A 23,504-nucleotide genomic window follows, 5' to 3' on the forward strand; every position below is an offset into this window, starting at 1 on the left:
TGGGCAATGTGGTGTTTTCAGGGGGTTGGGACAGAAAACCCTAATAAATAAAATTAATTCAATTTTTTTTAATGCCCATGAAAAACGGATGGCAAATGCCTGTTAAAAACGGTCAGACGACCGGGAAATGGATTCAAATTTTGAGACACATTGATGCAAAACAGCCATAAAAAACTGACAGTTGATTCGTTGTTGATTGCCATTTTTTTCCATGGTCGTATGTATATAGCACTCTTCACTCTCCCCTCACAGCGATCCAGGGTGACAGAGAGGGGACTAATTGTTACAGAGCTCTACAGGATAGATAGATAGATGGATAGATAAAAAAAATTACAAAAAGTGTTTTTTTTTAAATTTAGAGATTTGTCTACTCATAAAATTGAAAAACACAGAATGAATTAAACTAATCTAGAAAATAAAAACCTCATAAGTCCTGTAAAAAAAAAACAAAGTAAAAATAGTTGTGATATTCAAAGCGATTCCAAAGATATTATCGTTTAAGTGCAGATCAAAAATTGAAAAGGTTACCTGGACACGGGCATCAATGACCCTTGGTCATGAAAGGGTTAAACAAAATGTCAATATAAGGCAACACGGTAACTTCCGATTTGCTAATATATGGAGTATTTCATGTAAATAACCATAAAAATAGCAGTACATTAATTAACATGAAAGCTTAATATCATAGTAAAAATAATCTGAAAACCACAACTCATGGGATGTGTAATTTATAAAATATCTACACTGTTACGTCAGTTACCTTTCCTAAATGTGGATATGGCATCTTCTATTCTCCCTTTTAACAGTGGAGTCTTCAGAATAACTTTTGCCTAAAATACAAATTGGAGTTTAATCTGTTATTGGAACATATCTTGCAGAACAAATATCGCATTATTATCTAAAATGAAATTCAATTAAATGTCTCATTACAGCCACCCGTTTTTCACCTATGGTTGAAGTATCTTCAATTATTTTAAGCTTACATGTAAAAAATTACCTTTTTCATTAACCTAACAGAATTAGGAATATTTATAAGTGCAACAACAACAAAAAAGAACAAAGATATAAAATAGTACAAAAAGATATCTCCTCAGCATTCCCTTTTCAAAACATTGAAGAACAGGATTCATCACCAATTCCATCATAGAAACCAGTCATTAATTGCTTCGGTTTCCCATCCGTTGACCCATTTAAACCACACAAGTCAAAAGATTTTTTTTTTTTTATATTGAAATCAAAGGGATAATAAAATAAAAATATTGATGTGATCCATGACATGCATTTTGTACTGCTGCACATGTCCTCCCATCGACTTTAATGTTAAAAAAACCGCATAGTAAAAAGTATTGAATAAGGTTTGTGCTAAATAAGTTTACCTAATTATTGTAAACCACATCTGTCATCATGTCAGCAAACAGATCCATCTTTAACCCCTTCCCGCTGTGGCAACTTTAGACCTTACTGACAGAGCTTCATTTTTCAAATCTGACATATTTCACTTTATCTGGTAATAACTTCGGAATGCTCTTACCTATCCAAGCGATTCTTGTGACACATTGGACTTTATGTTACTGGTTTGTGATAAACACCAATATTTAGCGAAAAATTAAAAAAATTAGCATTTTTCGAAATTTAAATGTATCTGCTTGTAAGACAGGCAATTATACCGCACAAAATAGTTGCTAATTAACATCCCCCATATGTCTACATCAGTTTTTAAACATCCTTTTATCTTTCTAGGACGTTGCAAGGTTTTGGAACACTGAAGGTTTTACCAGAGAAACGCCACACCAGCAGTGACTAGCAAGGAGGGAGGTTGTGTGTGAGAGAGCTGCTGAGTGTGTGCTGTGAGTGTGGACCACACCCGGAATCCAGGGAGTTTCCTTTCTTTCACCAGCCCAGGTTTCTATCACCTGCCTGGGCTAAGGAAGCTTCCCTGAAGGAGGCTCCATTCATACATGGAGCCTCAGACCTCTACCCCCTGGAGCATGCAGGCGGGGGGTAGGGGGTCTTCCCAACCTGCTGGGAGCGTGCAGCCAGCATCAGGGGTGAGAAGGTCATCCCGTGGAAAGATCTGTGCGGCCCCCCCTGATGCTGGGGCTCTGGAAGGAGCCAGGAGGAGAGACATGGCGGATCATCCAGGTGGAGGACCAGAAGGCCCAGCAAGGCCAGATGCCAGACCTGAGGACCAGAGCACGGTAGAGGAATGGGGGCTACTGCGGTCGGGAGAGTCGGTGGAAACCTTCAGCTCCCGCCTAGCTGCCCGGCTGGAAGAATACCGGGACCTCGGTAAGTCCCTGCGGCGGCTTCGTGAAGATCTGGCGGTCGCAAGGGGACGAGCCGCGAAAACATCAGGCGCCAAGAGGTCCCGGTATAATCTACAGGTAAAGACAATTTTGGAGGAAATTAATATGGTGGAGGAGAGGAAGATGGAGATTGTGGTCGGTGGGGGAGCCTTCGGGGAGAAATTGGAGAATGATGAAAGGTTTTCCCTGATGGCGTCCCCCACGCAAAGTAATGAAACCCCCTGCAAAAGGGGAGTAAAGGCATTGGCTGTTAAAAGTGCAGAGGCAGTGGAGGCCGCAAAAGTGGAGGCCGCAAAAGTGGAGGCCGCAGAAGTGGAGGCCGCAAAAGTGGAGGCCGCAAAAGTGGAGGCCGCAAAAGTGGAGGCCGCAAAAGTGGAGGCCGCAAAAGTGGAGGCCGCAAAAGTGGAGGCCGCAAAAGTGGAGGCCGCAAAAGTGGAGGCCGCAAAAGTGGAGGCCGCAAAAGTGGAGGCCGCAGAAGTGGGGGCCACAGAAATGGAGGAAAGCGTGGATGTGGAGAGGACGCCAACCCGGGAGGAGACGGGCTCGGAGGACCCCTGGGAAGGCAGTAACGGAGGGGCAAGTGGGGAACTTTCCTGCAGCCAAGTTGTGCAAAACTTTGAATCGGGCAGTGGGCACCCCCCGGGGTTGCTCACGCAAATACGGCTGCAGGAGTCCCCAGTGTCCCTCCAGAACTTTACTTTTGGAGATGAGTTGCCACCGGAGGAGGAGAAAAAAAAAAAGAAAAAATTATGGAAGTTGAGGCGGAAAAATGCAAAGGGGAAGACAGGTGGAGTATCTTACAAATATTCCTACCTGTCTTCCTTGCGTTCCGGACCGGGTGAGAGCTCGGTTCGGGACGCAAACCCCGCAAATCCCCCAGCTCCGGCCTCTGCAGTGGGGTCGTGGCGGGTAAGTGGGCAGAAAGATATGGTGCTGGTTTTGAGCAATGTGGCCAAGATGGCACCAGACGCCGTCTCCTGTAAAGGAGGTGGTGTCGATGGCCACGTGGCGCTAGGGGGCGTGTCCCCGTGTCCGGCGGATGGGGAACCTCAGAAGCTGGCCTCTGGCGCAAGCCGGAGACCGGGGGACGGGGGGAACCGGAAACCGGATGTGGCGCCGGAAAACCGGAAGTCTGCTGGTCATGTGACTCGGCCGGCGGACGCACCAGAAAGTGTTGCGGAAGCGAGTAGTGGCGGTAGGAGAGGCTCCGGCACTGCTGGCCAACCCCCGACGGGAGGGGGGGTTGGTTTGGTGCCGGGAGCGGCTCTAGCGGTGCCTGCGGCCCCTCCATCTGCATCGCCGCAAGGCGGTGGGAGGGGTTTAGCGGGCACGGGGGGTGACGGCACCCCTCCTCCCGAACATTGTATTGGTGGCGCAGCAGATATGGAGGTCGGTGAAGCGGAGGGTGCTGAGGGATTGCCGCCTGAGATATCCGGCGGCACCCCAGAAGTAGCGGCACCTGATGATGTGGAGACCCCAAAAACGACAAAAACAACTTATAAAAAGCCCATCGACAAGAGGAAGAACTCTGTAACCAGCCTGGCCGGTATGAAAGTTGTGGAGAGGAATGTAAGTGAAAATGTAAATATTAATGGTAATGTTAGTAGTGTTGGTAATATTGTTGGTGGTGGTAATGTTGTGGATGTTAATGTGGGTTGTAATATTGTGGGGGGAGTGTCAACCAGTGGCGGGCCGGTTGCTCCTTCTGCCAGAGCGCCCGGCAGGTCGTATGCGGGCGTTGTGGTGGGGGGACCGTCGGCCCACCCATCCTCATCTTCTGGGCCCGGGGACGGCAGTTTGCAACAGCGCCTCCTAGAAGCCTTAAGGGAGGGGAAGCAGACGATAACAGTAGGGGGAGTGCAGAAGGACCTATCCTTTTGGATAAATAGGTATGGTCTGGATGCCTTCCGAGAGAGACGGGGAGATCAGTGGTCGCTCCCAACAACCGGGCCGGCCGTGGCCAGGAGGAATGTGGTCCGTCTCCAGTGGCGTGGCAATGATGCGTGCCCTCCTCGTAAGAGGGTGGTGGAGCTGCTGCTGGAGATGGGCTTCAAGGCGAGTGACATCTACGCCTTGATACATCCTCATGGTACGGCTGAGTTTGACATCAGCTTTGTTCAGCCGGGGGGCCTTGAGGTCTTCTGGGGGAACTATGAGCTGGTGAAAAGCGAGCCCGGCTGGCGAGGGTTTGCTGCGCAAGCAATCTCTCGCCAGAATGGTCTCAGGAAAGTGACCGTTCTTACCCGTAACGAGTCGCTTTCCTGTGTGGACATCATGACCTGGTTGGGAAGATACGGTGAGGTAGCAGAGATGCCACGGAAGAACTGCGATGAGTTTGGCATCTGGTCGGGAGCCTGGACGTTTATGGTCAAACTTAAGCGTCTGGGGCAGACGGTGTCCCACATACCATCATCTGCTTTCTTGGGAAGAGATCGAATCCTTGTCTTCTACCAGGGGCAGCCGAAGCTGTGTCACCGGTGTGGCGACCCCTCACACTTGAGCGCAAGCTGCACTGTGCAGAAGTGCGCTCATTGTGGGGGGGTAGGCCATCTGGCCGCATCGTGTGAGCAGATTAGGTGTAACCTGTGTGGTGACCTAGGTCACCCTTTCAGTCGGTGTCCGCGTTCAGTCGTCAATGTCTGTTCCAACCCTACGGAGAATGTAAGGAGGGAGGTCTCCGTGGGCGAGGGGGTGGACAGAGACGATAGAGCCCAAGAGCAAAGGACGAACGCCAGGAGGGGACCCCCTTCTCGTCAGAGAAGGGCGGAAAAACGCAGAAGGGAACGAGAGCTGAGGAGGACCCAGGAAACTGGGGACTCCTCTGGCTCGGACCTGGATGCCCCCCAGGATACTGATGCTCTTGGGGGGGCCGTACTGGACGAGGAGATAAGGAGGATAGAGAGAGAGCAGAGGGCTGAGGACTCCCAGTCCTCCCACTATGAAAGTGTGGAAGAGGAAGGGAGGTCACAGCCTAAAACAAAACAGGGGACACCGGGTAACATCAAAACAGGGCTAAAAACATCTGGCCCTGCCCCGGCCAAGGAAGGCAAAACCTGCACCCCCCTGGTGTGCTCCCCCAACCGATACCGTGTTCTCATGGATATTCCAGACCCCCAGGCCGGGGGGGAGAGCACGGTAGGGAGTCTAGGTGTCGTTGAGCCTCCTCTTCTGCGGGGGCCACTGTCCCCGGGGGAGGGGGTCGGCCCGGACCCAGGAGATGAGAATGGGAGGGGGGTGGTGGAGGTTATGGACTCCTCAAAAACAAAAAAAAGAGGTAAAGAGGGTGAGGGGTCCTCCTCAGAGGAGAAAGCAAGGGGTGGGAAGAAGAAAACCGTCTAACTCAATCATTTATGATGGCGGCACCCACTCCGTTGACGCTGGCATCGATTAACGTTGCCAGCATTAAGTCGAATATGGCTAGATTTGCAGCCTTTGATTTTCTCGGCCGGGTTGAAGCTGACATTTTGTTTTTGCAGGAGACCAGACTGTCACTTTTGGCAGAGGTCGTGAAAGCTAGGAGGGAGTGGCGACGTGGGCCCTCCTACTGGTCTCTTGCGGCTGAGCCATATAGCGGGGTGGCGGTACTTTTTACCGCACCGGTCACATGCCGGCGGATGATCGAGTTAGAAATGGGGCGGTGCTTGATCTTAGATGTTCTCATGAGGGGACAAGAACTAAGACTTATCAACATCTACGGTCCCCAGACAAAGTGGGACCGGAAAAGTCTCTTCATGAGGATTAAGCCCTTCCTTTTTACAGGCCGACAAGTCATTTTTGGAGGGGACTTTAACACTGTCGTTAGGCCCCAAGACAGAGGAGGTTCCAGAAAGGTACTGGCCTATGATAGTGTCGAGTTGAATAGAATAGCTAGTGATGCTCGCCTGGAGGACATCCACATTCGGTATACCCCAGGCCACTCGGGGTTCACCTATCATAGTGGTAGTCGTAGGTCCAGGATAGACAGGTTTTTTTTAAAGGAGGACGCCATCTCTTCGGCAGTGTCCGTCGTTGAGGTGGAGTTCTCCGATCACTGTATGATTATTTTTTCTTTGAATGTTGCAGAGTCCCTCCAGATGGGAAGAGGTATATGGAGGCTGAATTCTACTCTCCTGGAAGAAGCAGAGATAAGACAGGCCTTCGAGGATTTTCTTCAGAGCCAGGTACCTTTATTGGATCTAGGTGGTACTAAGTCTGAGTGGTGGGAGGTGTTCAAAGAACGGGTGGCTGAGTTTTTCCGTCAGATCTCGTGCCTCAGGTCTATGAGCAGGTATCGCCTGTATCAAGACATGAGGAGGAAACTCGAACATCTAGTCTCAACCGGAGGTAGCCGTGAGGAAATCTCCGTGGTGAAAGCTCTGCTCAAAAGATGCCAATATGATAGGCACACGTCTTTGGTTCTTGAACGGGATTTCGGGAGGTACCGCTCGCCCGACCCTTACAAGAACTGCAAGATGTCAGTGAGTCGTAAGGTGGTGACAGGACTGGTAGATAGTACAGGCTCCCTGATGAGATCCAAATCAGGGATCCTGGAGGTCATCAGATCCTTTTATTCGCAGCTTTTGGGTGAGCAGGATCTAAACCGAGACGAAATGTCGGCTTTCCTGGCTGAAACCATCCCTGAGCCAGGAGCAGACCCCTCGCTTGGTGTTTTGACAGAGTCGATCAAGGAAGAGGAAGTGATGCTGGCGATTGATGGGTTGGCCATCAAAAAGTCGCCAGGCCCAGATGGCTTAACATCTGAGTTTTATAAGGCTTTTAAGGGAACCTTAGTTCCCCTCTTGACTGCGGTTTTTAATGAGTGCCTCTCCTCGGGCGCTCTGCCAAAGTCAATGGGCAAGTCGGCCTTGATCATTCTGTCAAAGGGTAAGGATTCGACCCGTATTGAGAACTGGCGTCCCATAGCGCTCCTCAATACGGACAGAAAGGTTCTCGCAAAAGTACTGTTTAATCGGCTGGTGAAGTTTGCACCCCGGCTCCTTTCGTCGGCCCAGCATTGCTCTGTTCCAGGCCGCAGCACCTTTAGTGCTGTCCTCAGTGTCAGAGAGGCAGTGGAGCAGGGACATTCTGGCCGATGGGAGGGGTACATGCTGTCCTTGGATCAGGCCAAAGCTTTTGACCGGGTGAATCACAAGTACCTATGGTCAGTCCTTCTGAGGTATGGCCTACCGGGTGAGTTCGTTAATTGGCTCCAGACCCTATACGCTGGGGCTGAGTCTTTTGCACTGGTGAACGGTTGGACTGGAACCCCCTTTGAGGTTGGGTCTGGTGTCCGCCAGGGTTGTCCCTTAAGCCCCTTGCTGTATGTTTTCGCGATCGACCCCTTTCTTAGGCGGCTCGATCGTGGGCCATTGGCGGGGGTGGGGATGGACTTGGAGGAGCCGGAAGCCACTCAGAGGGTGGTTGCGTACGCGGATGACGTCACTATCTTTGTCTCCTCGAGAGGGGAGGCAGAGTGGGTGATGTCAGAAGTTGAGCGCTACTCACGGGCATCTGGGTCCAGGATCAACCGGGACAAGTGTGAAAGTCTCTGGCTGGGGGGAGGGGATCCTAGTTTTGATCTCCCGGACACCCTCCCAGAGCCCAAAGGGTCTGCTAAAATCTTAGGCATTGAATTTGGCCCGGGTGATTACCCCAAGAAAAACTGGGAAGGTAGGCTATCAATAGCTGCCCAGAAGGTTGGCCAATGGAAGGGATGGTCTTTGTCCCTTAGGGAAAGGGTTCACCTGGCCAAGGCTTACCTGATGCCCATGTTGCTCTACCTTGGCAGCGTGTGCATGTTGCCAGAGCCTCTCTGGACTCGGGTCTATAGCCTGTTCTTCCAACTGTTATGGGGAAACAGGCTTAACCTAATCAAGAGGGAGGTTACTTACCTACCGAGGAAACTAGGTGGGTTAGGTATGGTTAACCCAGTGGTGTTTCTAGTAAACACCTTCATTAAAATTAATTTGGCGAACCTCTTTGAAAGAGAAAGGGCTCCTCTGTGGATATCCTCCTGCAGGGGATGGTTTCGGCCTTTCTTCCAGGAATGGGAGACAGGAGGCCAAGCGAAAGACCTGCGTGTACCCCATGGGCACCTCCCGGCTTATGCCGCCCCGGTTCTGAAGGTTGTTCGTCGGTGGGGTCTGGAGGCGAGGGAGATCAAGACCATGTCGAGAAAATTTCTTGACAGAAAGGTCTTGTTGACCTGCTTCCAGAAGCCCCTGGCGCTCAGGGACTGCCCAAGTAGCGACCTCGGGGTGGGATTAAAACTTTTAAACTCTGTGAGGATTCCCCAGAAGTTTTGGGATCTGGCTTGGCGCTGCTTCCATGGGAGGCTGTATGTAAGGGGCAATCTGAAGTTTAGAAACTCCGATGAAAGAGGTTGTCCTCGGGAGGAGTGCGATGACACGCTGGAAAGCATGGACCATTTCTTGCTTCAGTGTCCCTTCAATGCAGAGGTTTACAAACGGGTGGGTGCCTCCATCGGTTGGCCCGGTCTGACCAACCTCTCCTACGCTGGTTGGGCCTATGGGGCATTCGGAGACCTGGGTGGAAGGGATCATTGCACTTCTTTTTTAGTTAGTTTAGTGATCAGGTATTTCACGTGGAACGCACGGTGCTTAGTATCGACTCAGTGTAAAATCCTCCTGGAGGACGAGGTGTGTAGGAATATCATGGGTGACCTGGTGAAGGTCCGGTCTCTGGAGGTTGAGAAACTGGGTGCATCCAAGGCCTCTCGACTTTGGAGGGGCTTCAATTTTAGGGTGCCCTAGGTGGAACCAACCTTCAGGGGGAGGGGAGGGAGTGCCCCTGGGTATTAGACTGGAGGTGGGGGTCTGCACCTGGCCATGACACCGGGAAATAGCGATAGGGACAGAATGAGAGACAGCAGGAGGGACAGATTAGTTTATAAAGTAATAAGGGATAGAGATAGGGCAAGCAGGATAGGTTTAGCGATAGGGACCGGGGTGGTGGTTGGGGGTTGGCTTTGGCCTCTGGTCTGGTGCTCTAGGGGGGCTTTCCTCTCTCTCTCCTCTGGTGATGGGCTGAGTAAGCACAAGTAGGTTTTTGTTTTGAGCTTTTTGGAGACAGAAAAAGGGCTTACAAGCAGCCAAACTTAGGTTTTCGGGTTTATGTATATAGTATGGTATTTGGTTATAGTTATGTGTCGATATGGTGTATAGGTCTATGCATGGGTTTGTGTGAATGTTTAGGTAAGATGGGCAGTAGATAGGTGGGGTGGGGGGCCTGGGGGTGTGCCCAGCCTGATTCTGGACTACGTGGACGTGAGGAGGACATGAGACGTGGGATCGGGCTGGTTGGGTGATGTGTTGGGTGGTGGGGGCCAGCATCTGAACTATGCGGACATGGAAGGACATGAGGCGTGATGCTGGTTGGGGGAGGTGATGGGTGGTGATGGATAAGGTAGTATGTACAGGGTTAGGTATGAATGTGGATAAGTTAATAAAAAGAAAAAAAATAAAAAAAAAAAAATAAAAAAAAAAAAAATATTAAAAAAAAATGTAAAAAAAAAAAAAAAAAATAAAAATAAATTTAAAAAAAAAAAAAAGAAAAAAAAAATTAAAAAAAAAAAATCTTTGTTTTTTGGGGTTTGTTTTGTTGTTTTTTATGTTTTGTTCTTTTCTTTTCATTTACATGGTGCACTGAAGTAAGTGCACCATGAGATGGTAACTTTTATTTTTAGAGTTTATTATTATTATTATTATTTTGTTTATTTTTATTATGATTATTATTTATTTTGTTTTATATATGTGGTGGTTTTTTTTTTTAGGGGGCCATTGGTTGGCACATGGTTTTTAAGAGTATGTTGTATATAGTGTTATAGTTATGTTTTCTTGGGGTTGGGGGGGTTTAGGTGTGTGTATGAATGAGTATGGGATTATAGTTATGTATGCATGGGGATTTATGTAAGAAGGGTCAGGCTGGGTAAATTGTACAGAAATGTACATAAGTTTTGTTTTGTTGTGTTTGTTTTGTAAAAACCGTTTATTTTGTAATGTTTTATATTTTTCTATTAAAAGAGTACCAGAGAAACGCAGCTGAAAATTCATTGCCCAGATTTAGCAATTTTAGGAAATATCCCACATGTGGCCCTAGTGTGGTACTGGACTGAAACACAGACCTCAGAAGCAAAGGAGCACCTAGAGGATTTGGGTGCCTCCTTTTTATTAGGATATATTTTAGGCACCATGTCAGGTTTGCAGAGCTCTTGCAGTGCCAAAACAGTGGAAATCCCCCAAAGGTGACCCCATTTGGGAAACCACACCTCTCAAGGAATTTATCTAGGGGTATAGGGAGTATTTTGACTCCACAGTTTCTTGCAGAAATTATTGAAAGTAGGCCATGAAAATTAAAATCAACTTTTTTTTTAAATTAAATGTAGGTTTAGCTATTTTTTTTTTCATTTCCACTCGCACGGTAAGTTAGTCATTAAATTAAAAATGTAAAACATCAAAATAGTTTTTTCGTCACCTTAGTGCTTAAAATATGAAATAAAAAAAGTGATCAAAAAAATCGTATGTACCAAAAAATGGTGCCAATAAAACTACAGTTCGTCCTGCAAAAAATAAGCCCTCAATCGATGAAAAAAAATATAAAAAAACGTTGGCTCTCAGAATGTGGTGAAACAGAAAAAATAATTTTTTAACAAATAATTGTTTTCCTATTTTCTGTTGTCTAAAACCTGGGTGCGTCTTATGGTCCGAAAAATACGGTAATTTTTTTTCATTTCCACAAAGACTAAAGGAGAAAAACCACCAATACATTTGTAGAGCAATTTCTCCCGAGTAAACGAATACCCCATATGTGGTCCTAATCGGCTGTTTGGACACCGAGCCGGGTTTAGAAGGGAAAGAGCGCCATTTGGCTTTTGGAGCTCAAATATAGCAGGAATAGTTTGTGGAGGACATGTCGCATTTGCAAAGCCCCTGAGGGGACAAAACAGTGAAAAACCCCCACAAGTGACACCATTTTGGAAACTACACCCCTTGAGTAAATTATCTAGGGATATAAAAGAGGACCACAAGGACTAAAGGAGAAAAAGCACCACATTTGTAAAGCAATTTCTCCCGAGTAAAGCAATACCCCATATGTGGTCATAAACTGCTGTTTGGACACACGGTAGGGCTCAGAAGGGAAGGAGCACCATTTGGATTTTGGAATGGTTTCTGTGCATCATGTCACATTTGTGGAGCCCCTCTAGTACTAGTTTAGTGGAAACACTACTAAAGTGACTCCATTTGGGAAACTATACCCCTTGAGGAATCATCTAGGGGTATAGTGAGAATTTTTACCCTATAAGGTTTTTTGTTGAATTAATTAGAATTAAGCCGTGAAAATGAAAAATTGATTTTTTTTCCCAATAAGGTGTAGTTTTAGATCAACATTTTTCATTTTCATAAAGGAATAAAGAAGAAAAAGCCCCCCAACATTTGTAAAGCAATTTCTCCCGACTATGGTAACACCCCATATTTGGTTATAATTACAGTTTACAAATATGGAAGGGCTCAGAAGTAAAGGAGTGTTATTTGGCTTTTGGAGCATAGATGGAATGGTTTGCGGACTCCATATTGAATTTGCAAAAACCCTGATGTAACAACATTTTTTTTTTTAGAAACTACACCCCTAAAAGGCATTTATCAAGGGGTGTAGTGAGAATTTAGAGCCCACAAGAATTTTTCAGAAATTAATACGCAGTAGATGATGCAAAGTGAAAATTGCAATTTTTCCACTGATCTGCCTATTCACCGCACAATATGGTGTGCCCAGCTTGTGCCACTGGAGAATCTTACCCTATAAATTGTTTTTTAACGGGTTCTCCCGGGTATGGTAATGCCTTACTTGTGGACATAAACTGCTGTTTGGGCACACTGTAGGGCTAAGAAGGGAAGGTACGCCATTTGGAGCATGGATTTTGCATGGTAGTAGTTTTGTTTGGAGTTTTACTAGTATGTTAATTATAAAGGTCCCGGCACATAGGTAAGCTGTACGGAGTACATTAGGATAATAGCGTGGTATATAATTGGGTAAATAAATGATAAAATGAATAATCCATGGATGTCCGGTAAGATCTAAAGCAATTATTTTTATGTATGGTATCCTTTCTTATCCCCTTTAGGAACACAGTCCGCAACTTTTTAGAGACCTGGTTTTTGCAGTTTGGGGATCTTCACTGGGAAAGTGTCTTCCTGGTACAACACAGGCGGCCTTGGTTCTAATAGATGTGCTTAGGCACTGGACTTCCTGGTTCCCAAATATAAGGGCCTTGATAGCCACCTTGTGAAACTGAAGGAATATTCCCGGCAGGCCTGCACATTGGGATAGCATGTAGGCATTATACAATACCATCTGTCTGTCGTGCACGCCAGCTTATTGTACCACACCTTAATTTTAAACGACTTTAGAAATTGACTAAAAGATTTTGTGGATAGAGATATACCACTTTGACTTTATGTCCCATACAATGTACTGAAAAAAATGTAATCCATTTTTTTTTGGGGGGAGGGGGGACTGAAAAAAAAACCACCAAAGCAAACCTCAAAAAATGCGAAATTGCTGAGTATTGTTTTCACGACAACGATCGTGGGTTCATATGTTTGCGGCAATACTAAATTTATATAGTTTTTCTTATTTTTTTTTGTTTTACTACTTTTGTATAATAAAAACGTAAAAAAAATAAATAAAATTGTGTCACCATATGCGCAGAGCTTTAACTTTTTAAATTTTTAGTCGACTGAGCTGTGAGGCCTTGTTTTGTCTTTGTAGGATGAGCTATAGTTTCATTGGGACCATTTTGTGGTAGATATGACATTTTGATCACTTTTTATTTTATTTTTTTGCACAATGAAAAAATAAATAAAAAAAAAATCTAAGTCTAAGAGCCATAACTTTTCCATCAACTAAGCTGTGTGAGAACGGTTATTTTTGCTGTAGTTTTCAAGCTGTAGTTTTTTTGTAAACCATTTTGGGCTACATGTAACTCTTTGATCACTTTTTACTAACTTTTTGGGCGGAGAGGTGACCAAAAAAAACCAATTGACATTGTTTTTATTTGCTTATTTTATGGCATCCATTGTTCGGGATAAATAATGTGCCTATTTTATAATTTTGTTTGTCGACCTCTTCACGCGCTGCTCCGCAACTGTACGTCCTGCAGAGGGCTTGCTTCCCGCATCAGGATGTACAGTTGCGGAGTAGTTCCCTGTGCACACTGAACCGGGAGGTCAGCTGTCCCCGACAGCTGACACTCCAGTCTTGCCGGTCAGCGGACCATCGCCGCTGATTTCGGCAATTAACCCCATAAATGCGGCGACAGATTGCGTTCGCCACATTTAAGGGGTTTGAAGCACATCGGCAGCCCCCCGGGGTCTGTCTGCAGCTCCATAGAAATGACTTGCGCACCGGTCACGCTTGTGCCCATGCGTGACCAGCGCTCCCTTCATTTTTATTGAACTGCTCAGACGCCGGAAGCTCGAGGTTTGTCATGGAGAACATTGGGGGACTTTTGGTCCCCCTTTCTCCTTATTGCTGCCAGCGATCACACATGTATCCCCTATCCTGAAGATAGGGGATACATCTCTTTTGTAGGACAAACTGTAGGCCGTTTTTTATTTGGGGGGGGGGGGACGACGACTCCGGATGGCGTTCTCTACAGGGGGGACTCCGGATGGCGTTCTCTACAGGGGGGACTCCGGATGGCGTTCTCTACAGGGGGGACTCCGGATGGCGTTCTCTACAGGGGGGACTCCGGATGGCGTTCTCTACAGGGGGGACTCCGGATGGCGTTCTCTACAGGGGGGACTCTGTATGGCGTTATCTACAGGGGGGGGGGCTGTATGGCGTTATCTACAGGGGGCTGTGTATGGCGCTATATACAGGGGGCTGTAAAAAGTGATAAAAAAAAAATGGTACCAATGAAAAGTACAGATTGTCCCGCAAAAAATAAGCCCTCCCACAGCTCCGGTGGTGAAAAAATAAAGAAGTTCTGGCTCTCAGAATATGACGATGCAAAATGTGCAGTGTTCCAAAATCGGATAAGATTGGGCGCCATTTATCAGTGCGACACCGGCCACACATCTATGAATTATTTATTTACTGCATTATTATACCCTCTTATTATGCCCTGATCTTCTCCAAACATATGCCCCCACATTATAAACGGAAATACCAGCAAAACCCCAAACAGAACAACTGCCAAGCAAAATCTGCGCTCCAAAAGCAAAATGGCACCCCTCCCTTCTGAGCCCTGCAGCGTGCCCAAACAGCAGTTTGCGCCCACATATATGGCATCGCCATACCCAAAAACCCGCTTAACGCTTTGAGGTATTTGTCTTCAGTGATACAAACTGGGCACAACATATTATGCACTAAAATGTCATATGAGTGGAAAATTGCAATATTCACACCATCCGATGTGCATTAACCCCTTTGCGCAGTATGACTTAAAGGACGAGTGTCACGAAAAAAAATAAATTTCATATCAATTTGCATTTAGTGTTTTATTATAAAATCTTTTATTTGTGTGTGTGTTTGTGTTTTACTTTTTTCTATTTTTTAACTTTTTCTTCTCTATGGGGGCTGCCATTTTTTTTGCCATCTCTGTATGTGTCGATTAACGACACATACAGTGATGGAATACGGCACACACATCCCTATAGAGAATGCGAACGGGAGCCGTTCCATCCACTATAGCGTACCGGGTCTGTTTGGGAGCGGCGCATGCGCCGCTCCCACACAGACCAAAAGACAGGTCTTCACTAGAGCGAAATCCGGCGCCATGTACATGTCGAACGTAAGCCGTGGCCGGACTGTGAGATGACGACTTCCGGACTTGTGTTCTGAAGCAAGAACGAGGAGCGGAGGGAGCAGACCGGAGCGGACGGACCGGAGGGAACGGCGGCGGCAGGAGCAGGTAAGTTAGGTCTGTGTATGTACGTGTTTTACTGTGTGTTTACTACTGTATGTTAACCTACTACACTGTGTGTTAGCTCAAAAAATGGCGACACACAGTGTAGGCGGTTTGACCGTTCAATCCCCTCCTTTCTCATGGCACTAGCCAGGATAAAGGAGGGGGGATTCTGTGAGCTCACTAGAGTGAGTGAGTATTCCAAAATTTTGCAGCATAAAGCAATGTGGTTGCTTTACCACATGCAATGCTGCAATTTTGGGAATTGCTCCATCTAGTGACCAGCACTGGGAAATTTTATAAATTAGAATCTAATTTATAATATTTCCTGACTCGTGAAAAAATTAAAAAAATTTGGACAGTGTTTAAGCATTCATACACTAACTGTTTAACTAAAAAAAAAAAACATTCCCTTTAATAGCACGTCATGGTGCGGGGGTTGATGTATGGAGCGGGCGCACGTGCTGAGCCCGCTCCATACGCTGCGGGTGTCAGCTGTGTATTACAGCTGACACCCAGGACTAAACCAGGAACAGCGATTGTGCGGTTACAGAAGCCTGTAAAAATAACAATATACTGAAATACATTAGTATGCAGTATAAAACGTGTAGAAGAATTAAAGTTATTAGTAGTGAGAAAGAAAAAAAAGTTTCAAGTAAAAAAAACAAAAAAAACCTTTTCACATTTTTCTTCTAAAGTAATGTAAAAAAACAAACAAAATTGGTATCGCTACGTCAGTAAAAGGCCGAACTATTACAATATATCATTATATAACTTGCACGGCGAAATCTGTAAAAACGAAAAGCCCAAAAAATGGAATCAGATTTTTTTCCTATAGTCCTATTTTTTTCAGTTTCCCAGTACATTCTACAATTCCTCCCGCAAGAAATAAGCCCTCACATCATTCTACTGATGGAAAGAGAAAAAGTTATGGTTCTTGGAAGGCGGGGAGTGAAAAACGAAAATAAGAAAGCAAAAAATGGATCTGTCCTGAAAGGGTTAATTCATTTTTAATGAAAAAAAAACTTTTGACCACATGTGGGGTATTTCCGTTCTCGGGAGAAATTGCTTTACAAAAATTGGTTGTTTTTTTCTCCTTTATCCCTTGTGAAAATGAGAAAATGCAACATTTTAGTGGAAAAAAATTGTGATATTCATTTTCACGGCCTAATTCTAATAAATTCTGCAAAAGACCCGTGGGGTCTAAATGCTCACTATACCCCTAGAAAAATTGACGGGTGTTTCCAAAATGGGGTAACTTGGGGGGTTTCCACTGTTTTGGTCCCTCCAGTGCGTTGCTAACGCGGCATGGCACCGAAAAACAATCCAGCAAAATCCGTGCTCCAAAATCCAAATGGCGCACCTTCCCTTTTGAGTGCTGCCATGGGTCCAATAAGCAGTTTATTACCACATATGGGATATTGCCGTAATCAGGAGAAAATGCTTTACAAATGTTGTGGTTCTTTTTTTTCCTTTATTCCTTGTAAAAATGTAAAATTTCTATGCTTTTTCAGAAAAAAAAAAAACTATTCTCATTTTCACTGCCTAATTCCACTAAATTCTGCAAAAAACCTGTGTGGTCAAAATGCTAACTATACCCCTAACTAAATTCCTTGAGGGGTGTAGTTTCCAAAATGGGGTAACTTTTGGGGTGTTTCCACTGTTTTGGCACCACAAGACCTCTTCAAACCAGACAAGGTGCCTAAAATATATTCTAAAAAAAAGGAGGCCAAAAATCCTCTGGGTGCTCCTTTGCTTCTGAGGCCTGTGTTTCAGTCCATTACCACACTAGGGCCACATGTGGGATATTTCTAAAAACTGCAGAAACTGGGCAATAAATATTGAGTTGCATTTCTTGGGTAAAACTTTGTGTTACAAAAAAAAATGTATTAGAAATGAATTTCGGCAAAAATTTTTTAAATTTGTACATTTCACCTCTACTTTGCTTTAATTCCTGTGAAACGCCTAAAGGGTTAAAACACTTTGTGAATGCTGATTAGAATACCTTGAGGGGTGCAGTTTTCAAAATGGGGTGACTTCTGGGGATTTTCTAATATATAAGGCCCTCAAATCCACTTCAGAACTGAACTGGTCCCTGAAAAAAATAGCCTTTTGAAATTTTCTTGAAAATGTGAGAAATTGCTGCTAAAGTTCTAAGCCTTGTAACGTCCTAGAAAAATAAAAGGACGTTCAAAAAACGATGCAAACATAAAGTAGACATATGGGAAATGTTAACTAGTGACTATTTTGTGTGGTATTACGATCTGTTTTACAAGCAGATACGTTTAACCCCTAGGCACACCACGACGCAACAGTACGCCCATGTGGCCAGTGTCTTCGCGCACAGGGACGTACAGTTACTGAGTGGTTCCCCGTGCACACTGTCGGCGACAGTGTGCACCGGGAACCGGGAGGCCAGCTGTTCCTGACAGCTGACACTCCACTGTTGCCGATCAGCGGCTCATTGCCGCTGATTTTGGCAATTAACCCGTTACATGTGGGGCTCGATTGCAATCTCTGCATGTAGGAGGTTTGTAGCACATCAGCAGCCCCCATGCAATTGTGGGGGCTGCTGATGCTTGAGATGGCACCCGGGTCTGCCATGTATGCAAGCCTATGAGGATCAGCCTCTGGCTGGTCCTCGTATACTAACTGTCAGAGTGACTGTGACGTCACACTGACAGTTGGAATACGTTACACTACCTAGGTCGTGTAATGTATTCTAGCAGCGATCAGAGCTGCAGGTAAAGAAAGAAAGTGTCAAAAGTAAAGAAAAAAGTAAAAAAAAAAGTTAATAAAAATGTTTTACAAAAGTGTAAAAATAAGAGACTTTTTTTTCCCTAGAAGTCTCTTATTATAGGGAAAAAATTAAACCGTTAAATAACAGTACACATATTTGGTATCACCGCGTTTGTAACGACCAAATCTATAAAACTATAATGTTATTTTTACCGCACGGTGAACGCCGCAAAAAAAACAAACTAAAAACAATGGCAGAATCACTATTTTTTGGTCACCACCCCTCCCAAAATATAGAATAAAAAGTGATCAAAAATTCGCATGTAGCCGAAAATAGTACCAATAAAAACTACAACCCGTCCCACAAAAAACAAGCCCTTACACCGCTTTTTTGACTGAAAAATAAAAAAGTTACGGCTCTCAGAATATGGTGAGACAGAAAATAAATTATTTTATAAAGAAGTGATTTTATTGCGCAAACGCTGCAAAACATAAAAAAACTATATACATATGGTATCACCGTAATCGTATGGACCCGCAGAATAAAGTAAAATTGTAATTTATAGCGCATTATGAACGCCGTAAGAAATAAAGAATTTAAAACGCCAAAATCACTGTTTTTGGCCACCAAAGCTCTAAATAAAACGTAATAAAAAGTGATCAAAAAGTTGCATGTACAAAAAAGGTACCAATAAAAACTACAGCTCGTCCTGCCAAAAATAAGCCCTCACACCGCTCAATTCATGGAAAAATAAAAAAGTTATGGCGTTTGGAAGGCGGGGAGTGAAAAACTAAAATGGAAAAGCAAAAAAAGGATCAGCCCTGCAAAGGTTAATTAATTTCTATTAAAAAAATAAATGATTACCAAATGTGGGGTATTGTCATACTCGGGAGAGATTGCGCTACAAATTTAGGGCGACTTTTTCTCCTTTATCCCTTGTGAAAATGAAAAAAATTCAACATTTTAGTGGACAAAAATGTTTATATTTATTTTCACGGCCTAATTCTACTAAATTCTGCAAAAGACCTATGTGGTATAAATGCTTACTATACCCCTAGAAAATGGGCATGGCACTAAAAACCAATCCAGCAAAATCTGCGCTCCAAAATCCAAATGGCGCTCCCTCCGTTCTGAGCGCTGCCGTGGGTCCAAACAGCAGTTTACTACCACATATGGGGTATTTCCGTAATCGGGAGAAGATGCTTTACAAATGTTGGGGTGAATTTTCTTCTCTATTCCTTGTAAATATTAAAAATTTCTATGTTATTTCAGAAAAAAAGTAGATTTTCATTTTCACAGACTAACTCCAATAAATATAGCAAAATAGCTGCAGGGTCAAAGTGCTAACTATACCCCTAGATAAATTCCTTGAGGGGTCTAGTTTCCAAAATGGGGTCACTTTTGGGAAGTTTCCACTGTTTTGGCACCACAAGACCTCTTCAAACCCGACATGGTGCCTAAAATATAATCGAAAAATAAGCAGACCTCAAAATCCACTAGGTGCTCCGTTGCTTCTGAGGCCGGTGTTTCGGTCCATTAGGACACTATGGCCACATGTGGGATATTCAAAAAAACTGCTGGACCTGGGCAATAAATATTGAGTTGTATTTCTCTGGTAAAACCTTCTGTGTTACACAATTTTTTTTATTACAAATGAAATTTGGCAAAAAAAAAAAGAGAAATTTGTACATTTCCCTCTACTTTGCTTTATTTCCTGTGAAACGCCTAAAGGGCTAAAATACTTTCTGAATGCTGTTTTGAATACTTTGAGGGGTGCACTTTTTAAAATGGGGTGATTTATTGGGGGATTCTAATATATAAGGCCCTCAAAACCACATCAGAACTGAACAGGCCCCTGTAAAAATAGCCTTTTGAAATTTTCTTGAAAATGTGAGAAATTGCTGCTAAAGTTCTAAGCCTTTTAATGTCCTAGAAAAATAAAAGGATGTTCAAAAAACAATGCAAGTATAAAGTAGACATATGGGAAATGATAACTAGTGACTATTTTGTGTGGTATTACTATCTGTTTTACAAGCAGATACATTTAAATTAAAAAAGAAAAATGCAAATTTTTGAAAATTTTCTCGAAATTTTGGTGTTTTTTACGAATAAATATTGAATTTATCGACCAAATTTTTCCACTATCATAAAGTACCATATGTCACGAGAAAACAATCTCAGAATCGCTTGGATAGGTAAAAGCATTCCGGAGTTATTACCACATAAAGTGACACGTCAGATTTGAAAAAATCGGCTGTGCCACAAGGCCAAAACAGGCTGCGTCCTAAAGGGGTTAAATTTAGAAAAATGCAAATTTTTGCAAATTTTTCCTACATTTTGGTGTTTCAGAAATAAATACCAAAATTATCGACCACATTTTTTCACTAACATAAAGTACAACATGTCACGAGAAAACAATCTCAGAATCGCTTGGATAGGTAAAAGCATTCCAACGTTATAACCATATAAAGTGACATGTCAGATTTGAAAAAATCAGCTGTGTCCTGAAGGCCAAAACAGGCTGGGTCCTGAAGGGGTTAAGGACGCTGCAATACCCATTATGCATAGTTTTTTTTCCGAATAAGAATAGTTTATATTTTAATACATTTTTTTTAGTCCCAATAGAGGACATGAAGACCCAACTTCCTGATCACTGGTATATATGTATTGCAGTGTATTATGGCAGGGCTGAATAGGCTTCTGTAGACGGCAGACCTGTAGGCCATTGCTAGGCCTCTGGCTGTGATAGTATAGTGATTGCGTCGTAGGGGTGGGGTTTAAACCACTTTGATGCGGCTGTCGCTATTGACTTCAGGATGTAAGAAGTTAAAACGGCCGGGATCTGAGCTAGCACACAGTATAGTATACTTCAAACAGCTTGTGGGGGTCTGGTTAGCTTCTGAGCCTGCACCATCACCCTGCTGTACGTGTACAAGAGCACTTCCCAACAGTGCCGTATATATTCGGCAGATATCGGGAAGGGTTTAACTACCACTATATAAAGATTTTTTTAAAAGTTACACCAATGCATTACACTGTATTGTACAAAACATTCATCTATTCTTTAAGAATGACAACACTTACTTTTTCCTTTCATATTGCACCCACCTTCTGATAATTGTGAAGTAAAGCCCATAATGCAGAAGCTCCAATTCTCTGAATATTGGGGTTCTCATTTTCCAGACAGTCACATAGAGCAGTCACAAGTTTATCTAGAACAAAAAAAGTAATTAATGGAGTACCAAGTACAAGGAAAACATTAAAATTACAACTAGAATTTAAGCACCAAAGAATCTGTGAGGGGGTGGAGCGGATTCTATACAGCATATGAAAGGCAAAGTGGAGTCTTGTGCTCAGATCTTGTCAGAATTCGGGGTAAGCAAATCAATTTGTCTATCTCACTGTTTTGTTGATTTGCTGGTCCATAGAATACAATGAGAGAATCGATTCCCCAATTTCTGTCAAACTCTCTCTAAGCGAATCTCAACCCTGTTGAATTAATTTGCCAATGCATTGTCATAGGCGACAAATTAGCGAAAACGCGCTACAAAAAACACACAGAGCCGGCAACAGTCACGGAGGAGAAAGCTGTGACCTCTGCTGCTTCTCTTAGTCTCCTACTCCACCATAATACACAGGAATCCATCTTCCATTGCCAAAAGATGTGCATTCATTTCAATGGTGTTGGACCGCAGTTTTTACGGTCTGTAATTGCGGCCCCCGCACGGTCCGTGTAAACCACGGTCGTGTGCATGGGCCCATAGAAATAAATGGGTCCGCAAATAATGCGCATTTTGGTGGATGACCGGAGGACGCAAAAAAAGTGTGTGTGCATGTGTGGTAACGCGGGCGCCGAGTCGCGGTGGGCGGGGCTCTCTGAGCTGAAGTTGGTATTCGCGCCCTTTGGTCACGGTGGCGCACTTTCTCTCTCCCGCGCCTCGGGCCGCAGAACCAGTGAAATAAGTGGTGCTTGTAGGATACACTGTTCTCTATCCCCTGGGATGTTATGTGGTGTACCCCAAAATAAGGATGTTCCAGGAGACAGGGTTCAATAAACTTTCACAGTAGTTTTACTGGGCACAATATGCTTGGTGGTTACTTTTGTTACAGAGGCAATGTCTTTAATTAGTATAAACATATCACAGGGTATTGCAAATGGTGGTACCTGCTTCACCTCCCTGACTCTGTCTGTAATTCCTCCAAGTGTGCTGTGAGTTCTGCTCCTCTTTCTTCTCTATACTGTGCTGGAAGGTGTGCTGCTGACTGTCCCAATCCAGTTGCACTATCACAGAGGAATGGTGTCCCTTGGGGATTCTAGGCTGTGTGCAAGCTCCTTGCTTTGCTCTAGGCACTCTCAGTAGTGTCCAAGCTCCATGTCTGGCTTCTGTGCCACATGCAACACACACTGACCTGCACTCCTTTCACTTCCACATGGCTGTAGCTGATCCTCTCAGATCCACATGTCTGCTGCAGCATCTCCCTGAATCCAACTTTAGACACTGACTTGTCTGCTCTCCTCTGCCTGCACGCTGCTGAACACTTCTCCTCACTTCTGCACTGCGCTGCTCCACACACTGCACTGCCTGAGGTTTGTTCCTGTGTCCCCAGCTAGCTACACCCCTCCCCTCTCTCTGGAGAATACATCTTAAAGGTGAAGCAGCCCATTTATGTTTCTGCTGAGTCATATAGGGAAGTGAATTCAGTACCAACCACGATTACAGAATAAAGCACATTAAAACCTGCATACTAAAGCAACAGTACAATGACAGTAAATAAACAGCAATTTTCCTGGGTATCACACATGAGGCCTTAATCTCTCATAGCGGGCTTTCCCAGCACAAACAGGAAGTCGTCTCCCTTTCTTAAAGGGCAGCATTTTTTAGCCATAACTTAGAAAAAAAATTGGGGATTTTCCTTATTCTATGTATTTGAGAAAGGATTTATATTTCGGTTTAGATTACTTCATGAGGTTTCCAATTAAGTGATAGGTCCTCTTTAAAGGGTTATTCCCGTCTCAGACTTTTATGGCATAGCCACAGGATATGCCATAAATGTCTGATAGATGCGGGTCCCAGAACGGGGGTAGCCATACCCCCAAAACCCCCTAGATGCTGGGGTCAGATTTGACTGCGGCATCGAACAGGATCAATGGTTGGGTCAGAGCTGTTGCAGCCAGTTATTAGCGGTCTATGACAGCCCGCACAGACAGAACTAGCTGCAGACAGCGCGGGCACAGCTCCTGTGCCATCTTCTAGACGTACCATAACGTCCATTTGCTGGAATGTATCGCTAAAATGGACGTACAGTCAATTTGCAGGATGGATAATTTATATTTATTGAGAATCTATCATCCATACTTCATGTCTGCACAATATGCAAAATGAGTGGAAACAAAACATCTTACCGATTAGGGCAGAAAATAATCCTAGGAAATTTATATCACTGTATTGGAGACAAAGCCTGTGTTTCAGGGCACGAGTATATAGACTTTTAAATGGAGTAGTCTATCTATCTTGGCAGATTCTTTTTAATGTCATTCACCAAATTATGTATG

The 23,504-nt window shown here is 44.3% G+C and overlaps 1 protein-coding gene across 1 annotated transcript in view; it reads right to left on the minus strand.

The window, feature by feature from the left end:
• The window catches only part of RTTN (rotatin), a 246,053-nt gene that overhangs the window by 2,009 nt on the left and 220,540 nt on the right, over positions 1 to 23,504 (minus strand). Inside the window, exons 48-49 of the mRNA XM_075826473.1 lie at positions 21,059 to 21,162; positions 761 to 830 (exon numbers count right to left, since the gene is read on the minus strand). Coding sequence (XP_075682588.1) covers positions 761 to 830; positions 21,059 to 21,162 — 174 coding nt within the window. The remainder of the gene's footprint in view (positions 1 to 760; positions 831 to 21,058; positions 21,163 to 23,504) is intronic.

This window comes from Rhinoderma darwinii, chromosome 5 (genome assembly GCF_050947455.1).
Source record: "Rhinoderma darwinii isolate aRhiDar2 chromosome 5, aRhiDar2.hap1, whole genome shotgun sequence".
Lineage (NCBI taxonomy): Eukaryota > Metazoa > Chordata > Amphibia > Anura > Rhinodermatidae > Rhinoderma > Rhinoderma darwinii.